The sequence below is a fragment of the Mirounga angustirostris genome, unplaced genomic scaffold (genome assembly GCF_029215605.1).
Source record: "Mirounga angustirostris isolate CCGP_5_RB_7025 unplaced genomic scaffold, mMirAng1.0.hap1 SCAF_8, whole genome shotgun sequence".
Taxonomy (NCBI): domain Eukaryota; kingdom Metazoa; phylum Chordata; class Mammalia; order Carnivora; family Phocidae; genus Mirounga; species Mirounga angustirostris.
Genome location: NW_026991716.1, coordinates 56,258,857 through 56,275,641, shown reverse-complemented (window position 1 = coordinate 56,275,641; position 16,785 = coordinate 56,258,857). Strand labels below are relative to the sequence as shown.

The window sequence follows — 16,785 nt, the reverse complement described above, 5'->3', positions numbered from 1 at the left end:
CCTTCGGCTCAGGTCATGATCCTGGAGTCCCTGGATCGAGTCCCTCATCGGGCTCCCTGCTCAGCAGGGGGTCTGCTTCTCCCTCTGACCCCCCCCCCCTCTCATGTGCTCTCTCATTCTCTCTCTCTCTCAAATAAATGAATAAAATCTTAAAAAAAAACGTGTACGGTTAGGTTGTGTATTTGAGACCTTTCTTGTTTCTTGAGAAAGGCTTGTATTGCTATATACTTTCCTCTTAGAACTGCCTTTCCTGTATCACAAAGATTTTGAACAGTTGTGTTTTCTTTTTTTTGAACAGTTGTGTTTTCATTTCCATTGGTTTCCATGAATTTTTTAATTCTTTAATTTCCTGGTTGAGCCATTCATTCTTTAGTAGCATGTTCTTTAGCCTCCATGTATCTGAGTTCTTTCTGATTTTCTTCTTGTGATTGAGTTCTAGTTTCAAAGCATTGTGATCTGAAAATATGCAGGGAATGATCCCAATCTTTTGGTACCGGTTGAGACCTGATTTGTGACCTAGGATGTGATCCATTCAGGAGAATGTTCCATGGGCACTAGAGAAGAATGTGTATTCTGTTGCTTTGGGATGGAATCTTCTGAATATATCTGTGAAGTCCATTGGACGCAGTGTGTCATTTAAAGTCTTTATTTCCTTGTTGATCTTTTGCTTAGATGATCTTTCCATTTCAGTGAGGGGGTGTTAAAGTCTCCTACTATTACTGTATTGTTGTTGATGTGTTTCTTTGCTTTTGTTATTAATTGGCTTATGTAATTGGCTGCTCCCATGTTAGGGGCATAGATATTTAGAATTGTTAGATCTTCGTGTTGGATAGACCCTTTAAGTAGGATATAGTGTCCTTTCTCATCTCTTATTATAGTCTTTGGTTTAAAATCTAATTTGTCTGATATAAGGATTGCCACCCCAGCTTTCTTTTGATGTCCATTAGCATGGTAAATGGTCTTCCACCCCTTGCTTTCAATCTGGAGATGTCTTTGGGTCTAAAATGAGTCTCTTGAAGACAGCATATCAATGGTTTTTTTTTTTTTTTATCCAATCTGATAGCCTGTGTCTTTTGATTGGGGCATTTAGCCCATCTATATTCAGGGTAACTGTTGAAAGATATGAATTTAGTGCCACTGTATTGCCTGTAAGGTGTCTGTTACTGTATATTGTCTGTGTGCCTTTCTGATCTATGTTACTTTTAGGCTCTCTCTTTGCTTAGAGGACCCCTTTCAAGATTTCTTCTAGGGCTGGTTTGGTGTTTCCAAATTCTTTAAGTGTTTGTTTGTCCTGGAAGCTTTTTATCTCTCCTTCTATTTTCAATGACAGCCTAGCTGGATAGAGTATTCTTGGCTGCATATTTTTCTCATTTAGTCTCTGAATATATCATGCCAGTCCTTTCTGGCCTGCCAAGTCTCTGTGGATAGGTCTGTTGCCAATCTAATGTTTCTACCATTGTAGGTTACAGACCTCTTGTCCTGAGCTGTTTTTAGGATTTTCTCTTTGTCTCTGAGACTTGGAAGCTTTACTACTAGATGTCAGGGTGTTGACCTATTTTTGTTGATTTTAAGGGGGGTTTTCTGTGCCTCCTGGATTTTGATGCCTGTTTCCTTCCCCAAATTAGGGAAGTTCTCTGCTATAATTTGCTCCAATATACCTTCCTCCCCTCTCTCTTTCTTCCTCTTCTGGGATCCCAATTATTCTAATATTGTTTCATCTTATGGTGTCACTTATCTTTGAATTCTACCCTCGTGATCCAGTAACTGTTTATCTCTCTTTTTCCCAGCTTCTTTATACTCCATCATTTGGTCTTCTATGTCACTAATTCTGTCTTCTGTATCATTTATCTTAGCAGTTAGAGCCTCCATTTTTTATTGCACTTCATTAATAGCCTTCTTGATTTTGACTTGGTTAGATTTTAGCTCTTTTATTTCTCCAGAAAGGGATTCTCTATTATCTTCCATGCTTTTTTCAAGCCCAACTAGTTTCTTTATAATCGTCTTTCTGAACTCTAGTTCCAATATCTTACTAATGTCCGTAATTATTAGGTCCCTGGCAGTCGGTACTGCCTCTTGTTCTTTTTTTTTTTTTTGACGTGAGTTTTTCCGTTTTGTCATTTTGTCCAGAGGAGAATAGATGAATGAGAGAACAAAATGCTAAAAAGGTAACAATGTCTCCAGAAAAATATACACTAAACAAATCAGAAGAGACCTGCAACTGGGGGAAAAGAAAGGGAAAGAAAGAAAAAAGATTAAAAAAAAAAAGAATATGACTGAATATGATCAGGCTGGTGCATAGATCAGTGCCACACACTAGATTTTGGGTGTATTTTGGTCTGTTAAAACAAAGTGCCTCCCAAAATTTTAAAGAAAGAAAAAATTATGTATGTACAAAAATAAGGGTAAATACGATGAAGGGATGGAATATGACTGTAAAGATGAAAATTATAAAAGATTTCATAAAAGGAATTGATAAGAAGTTGGTTGAAAAATGAAAGAAGAAAAATTAGAAAAAAAAAAAGGGAGAGAATGTGATCAGTCAGGAGACTAGAACAAAGCCACACACTAGAGATTTAGGGTATATTTTGGTCTGTTAGAAGAAACTGTATCCCAAAATTTTAAAGAAAGAACAACTTATATATGTACCAAAAATAAGTTTAACTACTATGAAGGGATAGAATATGACTCTAAAAATGAAAAATAAAAAAGATTTTTAAAAAAGGGATTGATAAGATGTTGGTTGAAAAAGGGAAAAAGAAAAATTTTAAAAAAATAGAAAAAGAAAAAATAAAGAAAATTTAAAAAATTAACTTTGAAAGACTAAAGAATCATGGGAAAAAAGCCATGAATTCTATGTGTTGTATTCCCCTAGCATTGGAGTTCTGCCATTCTCATTGATCGGTAAACTTGGTCTTGTCTGGCTGTTCTTGCTGATCTTCTGGGGGAGGGGCCTGTTGCCGTGGTTCCCAAATGTCTTTGCCAGAGGCGGAATTGCCCCGCTCTTGCCCGGTCTGGGCTAAGTAATCTGCTTGGGTTTGCTCTCGGGAGATTTTGTTCCTTGCAAGCTTTCCATACAGCTTTGGAGGATGAGAGTGAAAATGGTGGCCTCCCAATCTCTGACCAGAGGAGCCGAGAACTCGGGGCCCCACTCCTCAGTGCACCCCCAGAGAAAAGCAGTCAGTCACTCCTGTCTCCCCAGTCTCTGGCCCCACTCTGTGCTCACCCAGTCTGTGACCCAGCATTTCTCTCTGGCACATGACCCAGTGTGGAGTCTCCAAACCCAGCAGATCCCTGTGGTGCGCTCCTGTGCTGCTCCTCCCTGGGGAGGAAGAGGAGTCTCCCCCATCTGCCACTTGTTGGGTCCCTGCTGGAAGAGCAGTGGCCCGATTGCTGTGGATCACAGTTTATGGCAACCCCGAGCTGAGAACCCACTCCTCGGCTCCATCTCTGCAGCTGGCTTCCCCACTCCTATTCCTGGGAGCTCTGCCACACTCAGGTACCCCCGGTCTTCCTGTATCCTGAGGGTCCTGAGAGCACACTGTCCCAGCGAGGGTTCCAGCCCCCGCTTAGCCACTGGAGCCATGTCCTTCAGCGGAGCCGACTTTTAAAATTTGGCCCCCTCCCCGCCATCTATCTTCCTGAATATCCCCTTGGATTCACTTCTCCGCATGTCCTACCTTCCAGAAAGTGGTCACTTTTGTGTTCATAGAGTTACTGCTATTCCTTTCTTCAGTCTCCTGTTGAGTTTGTAGGTGTTCAGAATGGTTTGATACCTATCTAGCTGAATTCCTGGGACCAGACAAAATTTAGTTCTACTCCTCTGCCACCCTCTTCTCCTCTAATCTAGAATAGTTCTTTAAAAGATAGATTAAATCATTCTAATTGCCTAAGGATTCAGTTATTTATTGGGAAATTACATAAGCTCTTTTTAATGTAAATAAACCTCAGCATTCATATATTAAAAAAAGCAAGACTTTTGACTTTGCCAGATTTCTAAGGGTATAATTTTCTTTTCATCTAAAAGACTAATTATATTACACACACAGGTACACATTTTCTGTTTGTTAAATTTTTGGCAAAGGGAAAAACATATAAAGCACAGTTAATCATTGTCCTTTTCCTTTCATTTTTGAATGTTTATCTGAACAATAGTCCTAAAATGTACATATATTGATAGAAAATGTATTTATGATAAATTAATTTAAAAAAATATCCCAACCAAAAAAGAAAAAATGAAATAGCAAATGAAAAAACAATGGGGAGCTAGCTTCAGGCAAATACATGACTATTAAAGGTTAATTTTCTTCTATCTTCAAAGAGCAGGAGAGGCTTAAATGCAGAAAAGCTCATTTTCACACACATACACATATACACAACTTATTATTACAGATAGTTTAAACACTCTTGAAAGTGTACTATAATTGTCTACTCAATAAACTCCATCTTCCCATTCTGTTCTCAGGTATCCAGTTCTTTGGATAGTTTAGTAACAGTTTAAACAATAACTCATATCCTTGATAATTCCATTGAGCAATATAATTAAAAATCTAGTGCTTATTAATCCCAGAAGCATGAAAAGGAAAGAGGGGCCTCGTGCATTCAACAGAGTAATCTCTCTATTAGACTCATGGGATGGAGAGTCTCCTCATGAGAGTCTTTCTTTTTTGGTTCTAATATATCTGTCAAATGAATGATCTTGTTCATGTCAAATTCTCTCCAGAGTGGCCCGAGCAATTTCAGCTCGCCCTTTGAGAAGTTATAGCAATTAGAGAGATATGTATCTGACTTAACAACATGAAGGGAGGAATGTGTGGTATTGAAGCTTATGAGACTGAGAAGGCCCCATGAAAACTTAGTAGGTGCCTGTGCAATGTCATGTCACCAAAACCTACCAAAGAGCAGTCAGTCCAAACTAAGGGCTGGACAAGTGTTTACAAGATTTTGAAAAGGTGACTCAAGGAAAATTGTGTTCAAGGAATGTAGATTACTCTGACTTTCTCAACTCATTTTTATTTAGGTCATCTGAATGATGAAACTGTGAGAGCTATGCTTGTCCTCTTCCAGTAGAATACTCTTTTAGACTCACCAGAGAAGTGAGGAAATTGCTTTTCTCTTTGGATCAAATTGGATCACATAATCAAAGGATTCCTAAAATGATTCCTTATTCTTAAAAGAAGAAAAATAACATTTGGGAATTTGATGAAAATAAATTGGAGTTCAGACCTGATACTATATTTATGTCCCTGTCACAGCTAAGGAGAGATAAATGTCCAGTGGTCCCAGAGTAGTGCACTGTTTGTGGTCTAGTGTCGTGAGCTTTTGTAGTGAGAGTATTTTAATTGGATTTTGCAGTATTTTGTGTTTGTTCACAACTGAGCCTCCAAAAGACCACCAGACAATTCTGCTGATCAAGAGAAACTAATTCTTTTAGATTTGCCATAATAATTGAAAACAACCCCTAATAGACTCTTACTAGTGTCTCAGAGGAAGAATTTATGGAAAGATGTTTATATGCTCTAGAGCCTTAGTTGTAGGGGGTGGGTACTTGTAAGGATTGCTTAGAGTTCATGAATAAAGCTTTGTACTGGTGGACAGAATGTGATGAGAATCTTAAAGTGAGGTTCATGAACAAGGTTTTATGCTTGGTAAATAACTTATTTTAGTTGGTTCACAGTCTTACTTTCCAAGAAAAAGTATTTCATGGAGCAAAGAGTAAGTTTTTATATATATATATTTTTTCTCAGTATTTTTAAATATAGGACAGGAAATTTGGTTCATTTCAGTTCTTATCATCAAAGACTAAAATTCCAAAAGTATTCTTTCCTTTCTTTGTGTTAAAAAATGTCCTCTCTTTAGGTCTTTTTAAATGCAAACACTTCTGGAAGGAAAGCACATAAATATAAGTGAGTTCTTTTTTTTTTTTTTTCTTTTACATTTTTTGCTACAAAAAGGTTCTGAGATTATATATTATTATGAGTTACTGGGGACAGAGAATGCTTTTAAAACCACACAGAAGAAACAGACGGACACTAAAAGTTGGAATAGGAAAGATCTTTACCAGATTTAACTATTTCAGTATTTTTTACTAGGTCCATGCCAGTATAAATTTGGATTCTAATTCATCCAAATATGTTTTTATTTAGCTAGGAATATAACCAAGGCATTCTTAATGTTTCCCTCACCTTAACTGAATTTTAGATAGGCTTCTTATTGACTAAAGACCCTTGGTCTCCTTTTTCTTAGAGCATTTACTTCAGAAAATTTGCAATTATAAGTTCATTTTCTGTCTCTCTGAAATATATGCAAATCGACTTTCCTCCTCTTGCCAGTTTTAGGACCCAGGAACTGTCTTTCTTAAGGACCTGGGAACTATTTCTTTGAAATGTAAACATTGAGAGAGAGAGATGTAAATGTAAACATCCTGTGAGAGAGTAGGAGCCTAACTTCAGTGGGCACCAATTAGCAAACACAGAAGGCCCACTAACAAAGCAAAACCTTTGCAAACTCAAGAATAACTCAATGTGCCTTACTCATTTCATTGATCAGTCTCTCCCCTAATTTCCTCCAGTAGTTTTCCTCTAGCTAATGCCAGCACTTAAAATCTTTCTTGTCTTGTTTCCGCAAAGTTGAGTTCCATCTCTCTCTTCTATTGCAATAGTCTTGAATAAAGCCTTTCTTGCTTGTTGAATTTTGTCTAGTGCAATTTTTACTTTGACAAATACTTTTCTAAGAACCCAGGTTTCTACATATCTTATAAAGAAGTCACTCACTCCTATGGGTGAAGTCTCTTTACAGATCTGTTTTTTTATTTATTTTAAAGCTTTTTTTTTTTTTTTTTTGACAGAGAGAGAGATAGCAGAGAGCAGGAACACAAGCAGGGGGAAGTGGGAGAGGGAGAAGCAGGCTTCCCACCAAGCAGGGAGCCCAATGTGGGGCTCCATCCCAGGGACCCTGGGATCATGACCTGAGCTGAAGGCAGATGCTTAACGACTGAGGCACCCAGGCACCCCTACAGATCTATTTAATTGACATGGGCCAACAAATAGTAAATATGTCATATATTAGGTCTTAGAGTTTCTCCCCTTTGGTATCTCTTTACTAAGTGATTTTACCAATATAATATGGAAATGGCAAAATAATTTATACAAAAATATGATTTTCCATGAAATGATATCATTATTTAGTCATTTACTTATATATACAGAACATTTTTCTGAAGTATGTTGTAAATATTCTTGTAGCTTAACTTCTATTCAGCCCAAGTTAATTTTGTGTGTATTATTGTGTTACCTACCTACATCAGTAATAATGAATTACCATAAAAGGATTTTCCCGTACTGTTTTACTTCTCTTCCCCTTGGGAAGAAAAGATTATCTTTTGCCCAGATTTATGACTATATTACATTTCCTTATCAAATAAATATTCTTTAATTATCAAGAGTAAAATAAAATCTCATTCCATTTTTCATGTACGTTTTTAATATTGGCTTTTTGTACAATTACAGATGTTAATAATTGATTATTAATTATAATATAATTATAAGTTAACTATTATAAGTTGATTATAATAATTATAATGATTAGTATAATAGTAATCACATATTAATACATGTAAGTGCTGAACTTCCCAGAGTAATTTCTCTTACTCTAATCTTGGGCATACATGAGTAGATTTCAACCTTTCTTTCTTTTTTTTTAATCAGAATCCATTGAAAATCTGATGAAAGCTAGAAACAGTTCTCTCACAATAACTTATGCACACACAAGCACAATGTTTTGCACAAAATTTCAGAGGGTTAATGGACTTATTGAAGTAGATTTCTTGATTTTCCATATATTCAAAAATTGAGAAATCTTTCCCCTAAATGTGCATTGTAGATTCAACTTTGTATGTACCCATTGATATAATTTACTGTCTTATAAGTTTTTCTGGGAGACCTTTTCTTATGTCTAAATTTAATTATAGAAATCTAAAATTTTAGTAGAAGACTAGACTATATGAACAGATGAGAAACACTGCTGAAATACCAAATTAAGTATTTTTCAATTGCAGCAATTACTTGCAATGGTTTTTAGAGATAGTAAATAATTGCAGTAAGAAAAATTAACCATCTTCAACATGTACTAAAAGAGTCTTAACAAAGCTTTCAGTGTAATTTAGGTGTTCATATTACAATCTTTACACCAAGGATAGTATTTTTTTTTATATATTATTTTGAGGAAAATTCATTAGACAAGTTTTCTTTTAGTTCTTTCAGGTTTTCTTAAATCCCAGTAATAATTATTTTGGGAAAATAAAGCAAAAAAGAAAAGTATATTTTTATGTGGAGTAATAGTTTGCCATAATCTGATTTCTGCACTATTATTCCTTGTTGTTAAAACATTATTTTTTCTAAGATTTTATTATGTATTATTTAGTGACCTAGATTTATAATAACTGAAAATACAAAAGTCTTTGGTGTATGGCATTTTTCTCTTCATTATAAAATAGCAAATTATGCATTTTTTAATATTTTTTAGTAGAAATTGAGAATTAAGTATACACAAGTCTTCACAGACTCTAGGCTTTCAGGATGGTAAGTTGGTAGTGTTTAATTTTTTCCTTATGTTGCATTGAATCATCCCATACTATACTAAAAAGATGCAAACAAACAAGCAAAAGGTATAGAAACCCAGTATGTGGGAAGCATTGGTCTTTAGCAGTTTGCATGAGCCAAATGGATCAATCTATGTACTCCTGACTAGGCCCCCGAAACAAACGACATAGCCAAGTAGGAAAATGGAGCAGGTGCTACAAGTGGAGACAGTCAATGAGTACAGAAGCTGCTGTTAGAGACATAGTGTCAAAGTCTGAATAATAAAAAGGGGATAGCCACAAAAAATGGCCCTGTCCTCAGGGACTACACTTGACTGTGCAGCCTAGTCTTCTTCCACTTTTTTGAAAACCCATATAATTTCCTCCAACAAGCAGACCGTACAAACAGACAATTTAACAGGACTATGCATGCTGAAAGTACAATGATAATATAAAATTCAACACCTAAAAAATGAATCCTATTAAAAATGGGCAGAAGACATGAATAGACATTTTTCCAATGAAGACAGCCAACAGACATATGATGGCCAACAGACCCATGAAAAGACTCAAACATCACTGATCATCATGGAAGTACAAGTTAAAACCACAGTGAAATATCACCTCACACCTATCAGAATGGGTAAAATCAATAAGAAACAACAGGTGTTGGTGAGGATATGGAGTAAGGGAAACCCTCTTACACTGTTGCTGAGAATGCAAACTGGTGCAGCCACTGTGGAAAACAGTATGGAGATTCCTCAAAAAGTCAAAAATAGAACTATCCTACTATCCAGCAATTGCATTACTAGGTTATTTACCCAGAGAATACAAAAATACTAATTTAAAGGAATACACACACTCCAATGTTTATAAAAGCATTATCTACAATAGCCAAATTATGGAAAGAGCCCATATGTCCATCAACTGATGAATGGATAAAGGAGAAGTGGTATATATATACAATGGAATATTATTCAGCCATAAAAAGATTGAAATCTTGCCATTTGCACAGACATGGATGGAGCTAAAAGTATTACGTTGAACAAAATAAGTCAGAGAAAGGCAAATACCATATACTTTCACTCATATGTGGAATTTAAGAAATAAAACAAACAAGCAATGAGGAAAAAAAAAAGTGAGAGAGGCAAACCAAAAAATAGATTCTTAAATATAAAGAACAAATTGATGGTTACCAGAGGAAGGTGGGTGGGAGGATGGGTTATATATGTGATGGGAGTTAAGGAGGGCATTTGTCATGAGCACAGGGTGATATATAGAAGGGTTAAATTATTGTACACCTGAAACTAATATAACACTGTATGTTAACTAACTGTTATAAAAATAAAAACTTCAGAAAAATAAAAAGAAAAAAATTGAAAAGCTTTTTACAAGAAATGAAGAAAACATGTGTGTGTGCAGAGCACAAGAGGAATTGGATTGTAGAATGACTAATTAAATTGTATTGCTTTCATAATTGAACCAAATCAACTAAGAGGACTTTCAAAGTAAACAAGATAATGGAAAGCATGCAAATTCAAACTTTCCAATACAATCTCTACAAAACAGTACAGACCAACAAGGAGCAAAAACAAAATCATTAATCACTTGTGCTTATGTATGCATTCTACTTCTGGGTAATTTGAAGTTTTGGTGCTTTGTATTTTCTAGTCATGTCGAAGGAAGAGAATTTATATGTTGGATTTGTATATAGTATATTAGAATAATTGGAAAATTTGGAATAAAATTTATTGGTTATAAAATATAATATTATATCAAAGTTAATTTCCTAACTTGATTATTTTACTGAGGTAATGAAAAGATAATATCCTTGTTTTTTATAAAAACTACACACTAACATAATTGGGTTGACAAAGTGTAATATAATCACAAATTTCAGAAAAAGCTAATAATATGTGTATATTTGTATACATATATTATTATACATTATTATATAATATATATGAAGAGAGAATAATGTAAGTTATAAAATGTTAATAATTATTTCCTTCTGTAAGTGCTAATTTAACTTTGGAAGCAAATTTTAACAGTACCGCTTTGATTTAAGAAACTGTACAACAAATACCCCCTGCATATAGAAAATGATTACACATTCAAACAGTAAGGGATAAATATTTTTTTCTGAAGTACAAACACTCAGACATACAAACACATGTAGAGAAAACTGAGGGATTGAATTTATAATATTTTAGCTGTAGGCTAAGGGTAAATAGCATTTGAAAAAAAAAGTACCTGTCCATGCAAAGAGATGTTCTCTTTCCCAGTAGACTAAAAATTTTTAATTTACTAGAGCTCCAAATAGAAAAATGGAGAAAGAAATTCCAGTTGACTCTTACCCAACAGAGATTAGATTTCTATAAATCATTGATCTATCACCAAAGGATCAGACCATGAAACTAAATTTGTAATCATTGTAGCCATTGATAAGAAATAATTTATTGGCTATAAACCAACACCATAAAGGAAACATAAAAGTATTGAGAGGAAAATGAAAAAAAAAAAAAAGAGGAACTATCAAAGTTCTATTGTGGTTTTGAATTCACTTCTGAGAGCTAGGAAAAGATATGCCTGGTTTTAAGCTGTCATAAGAGATGCACTTTGGCGACAAAATTTACTTAATCCTTTAAGGTAAATACACTGGGAGTATTTGTGAAAGACCTCTAAAATGGTTAAAATGATATATGTTTTTTTAAACAGGTAAAATTATGACTTCCATGCAAATATGAAATAAAGATACGTTAAAGATTTTATGTAATTCATTTTTAATAAAGGAGTCAGTAAAATGTTATACTCAGTTCAAACATGAGTCCAAATAACTCACTGAAGGAGAAAAAACTAGTGATAAAGGAAACAGTTTTTTCATGGATCTGGTTATCAGGAGAGTGCTACTGCCACCGTATCAGCTAACATATAAGCAATGTCTATAAAATTTTGATTCAAATTACATTAAAGATATTTTAAAACAACTGAATAATGGATGTTGATTTATTTAGTTTTTTACAATATATATATTTCCATCATAAATAAACTGAATATGACTGTTTAAAATGATTTTGAAATAAATCAAAACTGAGTTTATTTTATCTTTGCTAAAGGAAAACATGAATTTAATATACAAAGGAAAGCATGAACTTCAAACTGAAATGACTGTAATATTGTAATGCAACGGACATTTACAAAATTCTTTTTTTTTTAATTTTTTTATAGATGTGTGCAAATGAGTGCAGTTGTTTGACTAAAGAAGACAATAAGGGATATTGGTGTCTATGTATTCCAAGATGGTCTTGCAAAATACAACTGATTATGAAGAAAGTGGATGTCAACATGAAGCTCTTTGTAAAGATGAAATTAATAAATTCAGGTATTTATGCATCATTTGAGCAAAGAATATTACCTATTTATCAAAAAGTTATAATTGTACTGACAAGCCAAATTTTTTTTTTTTTTTAATGATTCAACAATTCTATACATTTCTCAGTGCTCATCAAAAAAATGTACTCTTGGGGCACCTGGGTGGCTCAGTTGGTTTAGTGTCTGCCTTAGGCTCAGGTCATGACCTTGGGGTTCTGAGATTGAGCTCCTCACCCAACACACTGCTCATCAGGGAGTCTGCTTCTCCATTCTCCCTCTGCCCCTCCTCCACATACTCTCTCTCTTTCTCTCTCTTAAATAAATAAGTAAAATGTTTTAAAAAAAATGTACTCTTAATTCCCTTTATGGATTTCAACTATCTCTCACCCACCTTCCTTCTGGCAACCACCAGTTTGTACTCTGTATTTAAGAGTTTGGGTTTTTTTGTTGTTGTATTTTGTTGCTTTCTAATTTTGTTTTGTTTCTAAATTCTACATGTAAAATCATATAGTATTTGTCTTTCTCTGACTGACTTATTTCTCTTGTCCTTACACCCTCTAAGTCTTTCCATGTTGTTACAAATGGCAAGATTTCATTCTTCTTTATGGTTGAGTAATATTCTGTTTTATAACTTCCATACTGTTTTCCACAGTGGCTGCACCAATTTGCATTTCCACCAACAGTACATAAGGGTTCTTTTTTCGCCACATCCTTGCCAATACTAGTTATTTCTTGTGTTTTTGCTTTTAGCCTCCTGAACTATTTTTTAGTAATTAATAATAATGTTTTGTTGTTTAAAATGATTGGAATTTATATCTCAAACATATGCATGTATAGTTATTATATATTATTTACATAATGTGTATTCTATCATGTACAACATAAGCACAAAAAAAGAGGGGGAGAGAGAAAGACCTACAGTAATATTTTTCTATATCACACTAGAATTAAATTAGTATCTGTGATAGATTAAATCTGTGGTAGATCTGATAAGTTAAGGTGTGTATGGTAAACTTCAGAGCAACTATTAAGAAAATAACTCATGTAGTAAAAACAGCATTATAGATACTAAAAATTTGCCCTACAAAGTATTTACTTAATACAAAAGTAAGTAGTATCAGAATATTAGAGATATAAAAACGACATGAGATATATGGATAACAAAAATGAGAATGACAAGCATAAATCCAACTATATTAATAATAACATTAAAATAAAATGGATTAAAATCCTATCAAAGGCAAAGATTTTCAGGTTAGATAGTTTCTGGATATAGACAGTATATACCATCTATAGGACACACACTGTATACTTAAATGTACAAAAGGGTTGAAAGTAAAAGGTAAGAAAAAGATACCATTCAATCAGCAACCATAGAAAGCTGGAGTATCTCTATTAATATCAGACAAAATAGAATTTAAAAGAAAAAAAATGGTGGGCGCCTGGGTGGCTCAGTCGTTAAGTGTCTGCCTTCGGCTCAGGGTATGATCCCAGAGTCCTGGGATCGAGTCCCATATCGGGCTCCCTGCTCAGTGGGAAGCCTGCTTCTCCCTCTCCCACTCCCCCTGCTTGTGTTCCTGCTCTCGTTGTCTCTGTCAAATAAGTAAATAAAATCTTAAAAAAAAAAAAGGTTGATGCAAAAACAAACAACATTTTAAAATGACAAAGGAATCATGAGAAGATGTAGCAATTATAAACATATATGCACTTAACAACAGAAACTCAAAATACATGAAACAAAACCTGACAGAATTAAAGAAAGAAATGACCAATTCAATAATAATAGTTGGAAACTCCAACACTCCACTTTCAGTAGTGGATATAACATTTGGTAGATGAACAAAAGTATAAAAAAAATGAAGAACACTATAAATCTACTAGAACTGGCAGGTATCTATAGAACACTCCACTCAACAACAGCAGAATGGCATTCTTCTCTAATGCACATTGAACATTTTCCAAGATAGATCATATGTTAATACAAGCTGCAATATATTTAAGGGGATTACAATAATAAAAAATATGTTTTCTGACCACAATGTATTGAAATTAGGAATCAAAAACAATAAGCAATTCAGTAATTTACAAACATATGAGAATCAAATTACACACTCCACATAAGTCAGTGAATGTACAAGGGACATTAGAAAATCATTTAAGATTAATTAAAGTAAATAAAAAATTCATAGGATGTAGGCAATGCAACATTTAGAATAAAAATTATAGCTGTAAATGCCTGTGTTAAAAAAAAGAAGATCTTAATCAATATCCTAAACTTCTACCTTAACATAATGGAAAAGGAAAAAAATTAAATCTAAAGCAAGCCAAAGGAGGAAAATCATAAACTGTAGAGTGAAATTAATTAAGTAGAGTATAGGAAAATAGAGAATATCAACAAAGCCAAAAGTCCATTTTTGAAAAGGACTAACAAAATGAATAGGCCTTACCAATGCTAAGAAAAAGAGAGAGAAGAATCAAATTACTAAAATCAAGAGAGATAAAACTTTACTTAAATTACAGAAAGAAAAAGGATTATAAGAAAACACTATGGGGCGCCTGGGTGGCTCAGTTGGTTAAGCGACTGCCTTCAGCTCAGGTCATGATCCTGGAGTCCCTGGATCGAGTCCCGCATCGGGCTCCCTGCTCGGCGGGGAGCCTGCTTCTCCCTCTGACCCTCCCCCCTCTCATGTGCTCTCTCTCATTCTCTCTCTCTCAAATAAATAAATAAAATCTTTAAAAAAAAAAAAAAAAGAAAACACTATGAACAACTGTATATCCCAAAATGTAGGTAGCTGTGATGAAATGCGGACGTTCCCAGAAAAATATAAACTAGTAGAACTGATTCAAAAGAAATAGAAAATCTGAATATATTTATTACAAGCAAAAAGATTAAGTTAGTAATTCAACAAACAAATAAAACTTCACACTAAGAAATGTTCAGTCCTAAATAGCTTCACTGGGGAATGCTAGCAAACATTGAAGCAGAATTAATAGAAATTATTCACAAACTCTTCCAAAACTAAATGAGGAGGACACATTTTTAAACTTATTCTATTAGACCAGTATTACAATGATGACAAAACCAAAGACATCACAAGAAAACTACAGACCAATATGTCTTGATAATCTGAACACAAAACCCCTCAGTATAGTTATAGCACAACAAATGCAGCAACATATAAAAAAGATTATACATCATGACCATGGGGAAATTATCACAGGGATACAAGGCGGTTTTAACATCCTAAAATCAATTAATGTAAATGTACCATGTCAATAGAATAATGGGAAAAAAGGATAACACATAATTCCAATAGTTGCGGGGGGGGGAAGACATTTTACAGAATCTAACACCTCTTCATGATAAAAACAATCAACAAATGAAGAATACAGTGGAACTTCCTCAACTTGATAAAGTATGCTGAACAAGGAGAAGAGGAGGAAGAAGAAGCAGAAGCAGAAAAAGCAGCAGCAACATAATTACATTCTGTTTAATGATGGAAAAAGACTGGAAATGTAAATGAAAACAACATAATAATTTACATCTGCTAGTATCAATAATATGATCAAAAAGAAAGATTAGTAACAAGTATTGGCGTTGGTGAGGATTTGGAGAAACTGGAACCCTCATATACTGCTGGTGGAATGTAAAATGGTGCATGCAGGTGCTTTGAAAAAGTTCATCAACTGATAAATAAAATGTGTTATATTTATACATGGAATATTATTCAGCAATAAGAAAGAATGGATTACTAAAACATGGCCACAGTATGGGTGCACCTTGAAAACCTTATGCTACGGGAAAGAAGTCAGTCATAAATGACACATGCAGTAGAACTAAGTAAATATTAGTGTACTGAAACAATGATTTTCAGGAGTTTTTTATTAGAAGTATTTTTTGTTCTGTGATATAATTACATTTTTTCTGACTTTGTGTTTCTTTTTTTATGGTAAACTTTTCTTGACACTCAGAAAATTTTGGGGGCGCCTGGGTGGCTCAGTTGGTTAAGCGACTGCCTTCGGCTCAGGTCATGATCCTGGAGTCCCTGGATCGAGTCCCGCATCGGGCTCCCTGCTCGGCAGGGAGCCTGCTTCTGCCTCTGACCCTCCCCCCTCTCATGTGCTCTCTCTCTCTCTCATTCTCTCTGTCTCAAATAAATAAATAAATAAATAAATAAATAAAAATTTTGGAATCTTAAAAATAATCAGTATTGTTATGGCTTTTGACATTGTCTCATAATTAATACTGAAATAGAGCTTAACAAATTTTGCAAATATAAGTACTTCATATAAATTTAACAGTTTTTATATCAGCCACAAAATCTAGAAATTACATAATATATCACCTACTATAATAGCAAGATACGCAAAATCTTAGAAGTAACTTTCAAAAGATGCTCATGTTCTCTATAAAAAAGTCTATTGCACAATTAATTTTGATTAAAAAGAGAAAATAATAGATGTTCTGAACACATTAAAATGTAGTCCATGGGCGCGCCAGGGTGGTTCAGTCGTTAAGCGTCTGCCTTCGGCTCGGGTCATGATCCCAGGGTCTTGGGATCGAGCCCCGCATCGGGCTCCCTGCTCAGTGGGGAGACTGCTTCTCCCTCTCCCACTCCCCCTGCTTGTGTTCCCTCTCTCGCTGTGTCTCTCTCTGTCAGATAAATAAATAAAATCTTAAAAAAAAAAAATGTAGTCCATGGATTTAGATATTATGCCTTAATCTGGCCAAGATAGCAATTTATCAAGTTAATTCACACATGAATGCTATACCAATAATATTGCTTATTATTTTAGAAACTAATCAACAAGTTCAAAAAACTATAAAAATAATAATA

At 34.3% G+C, this 16,785-nt stretch overlaps 1 protein-coding gene across 1 annotated transcript in view; it reads left to right on the top strand.

Annotated features, from left to right (window-relative positions):
• EYS (eyes shut homolog) overlaps positions 1 to 11,976 on the top strand; it is a 164,857-nt gene extending 152,881 nt beyond the window's left edge. The window contains 2 exon segments of the mRNA XM_045865411.2: positions 11,804 to 11,876; positions 11,879 to 11,976. Of these exon segments, the coding sequence (XP_045721367.2) occupies positions 11,804 to 11,876; positions 11,879 to 11,976 (171 nt within the window).
• The last annotated feature ends 4,809 nt before the right edge of the window (positions 11,977 to 16,785 follow it).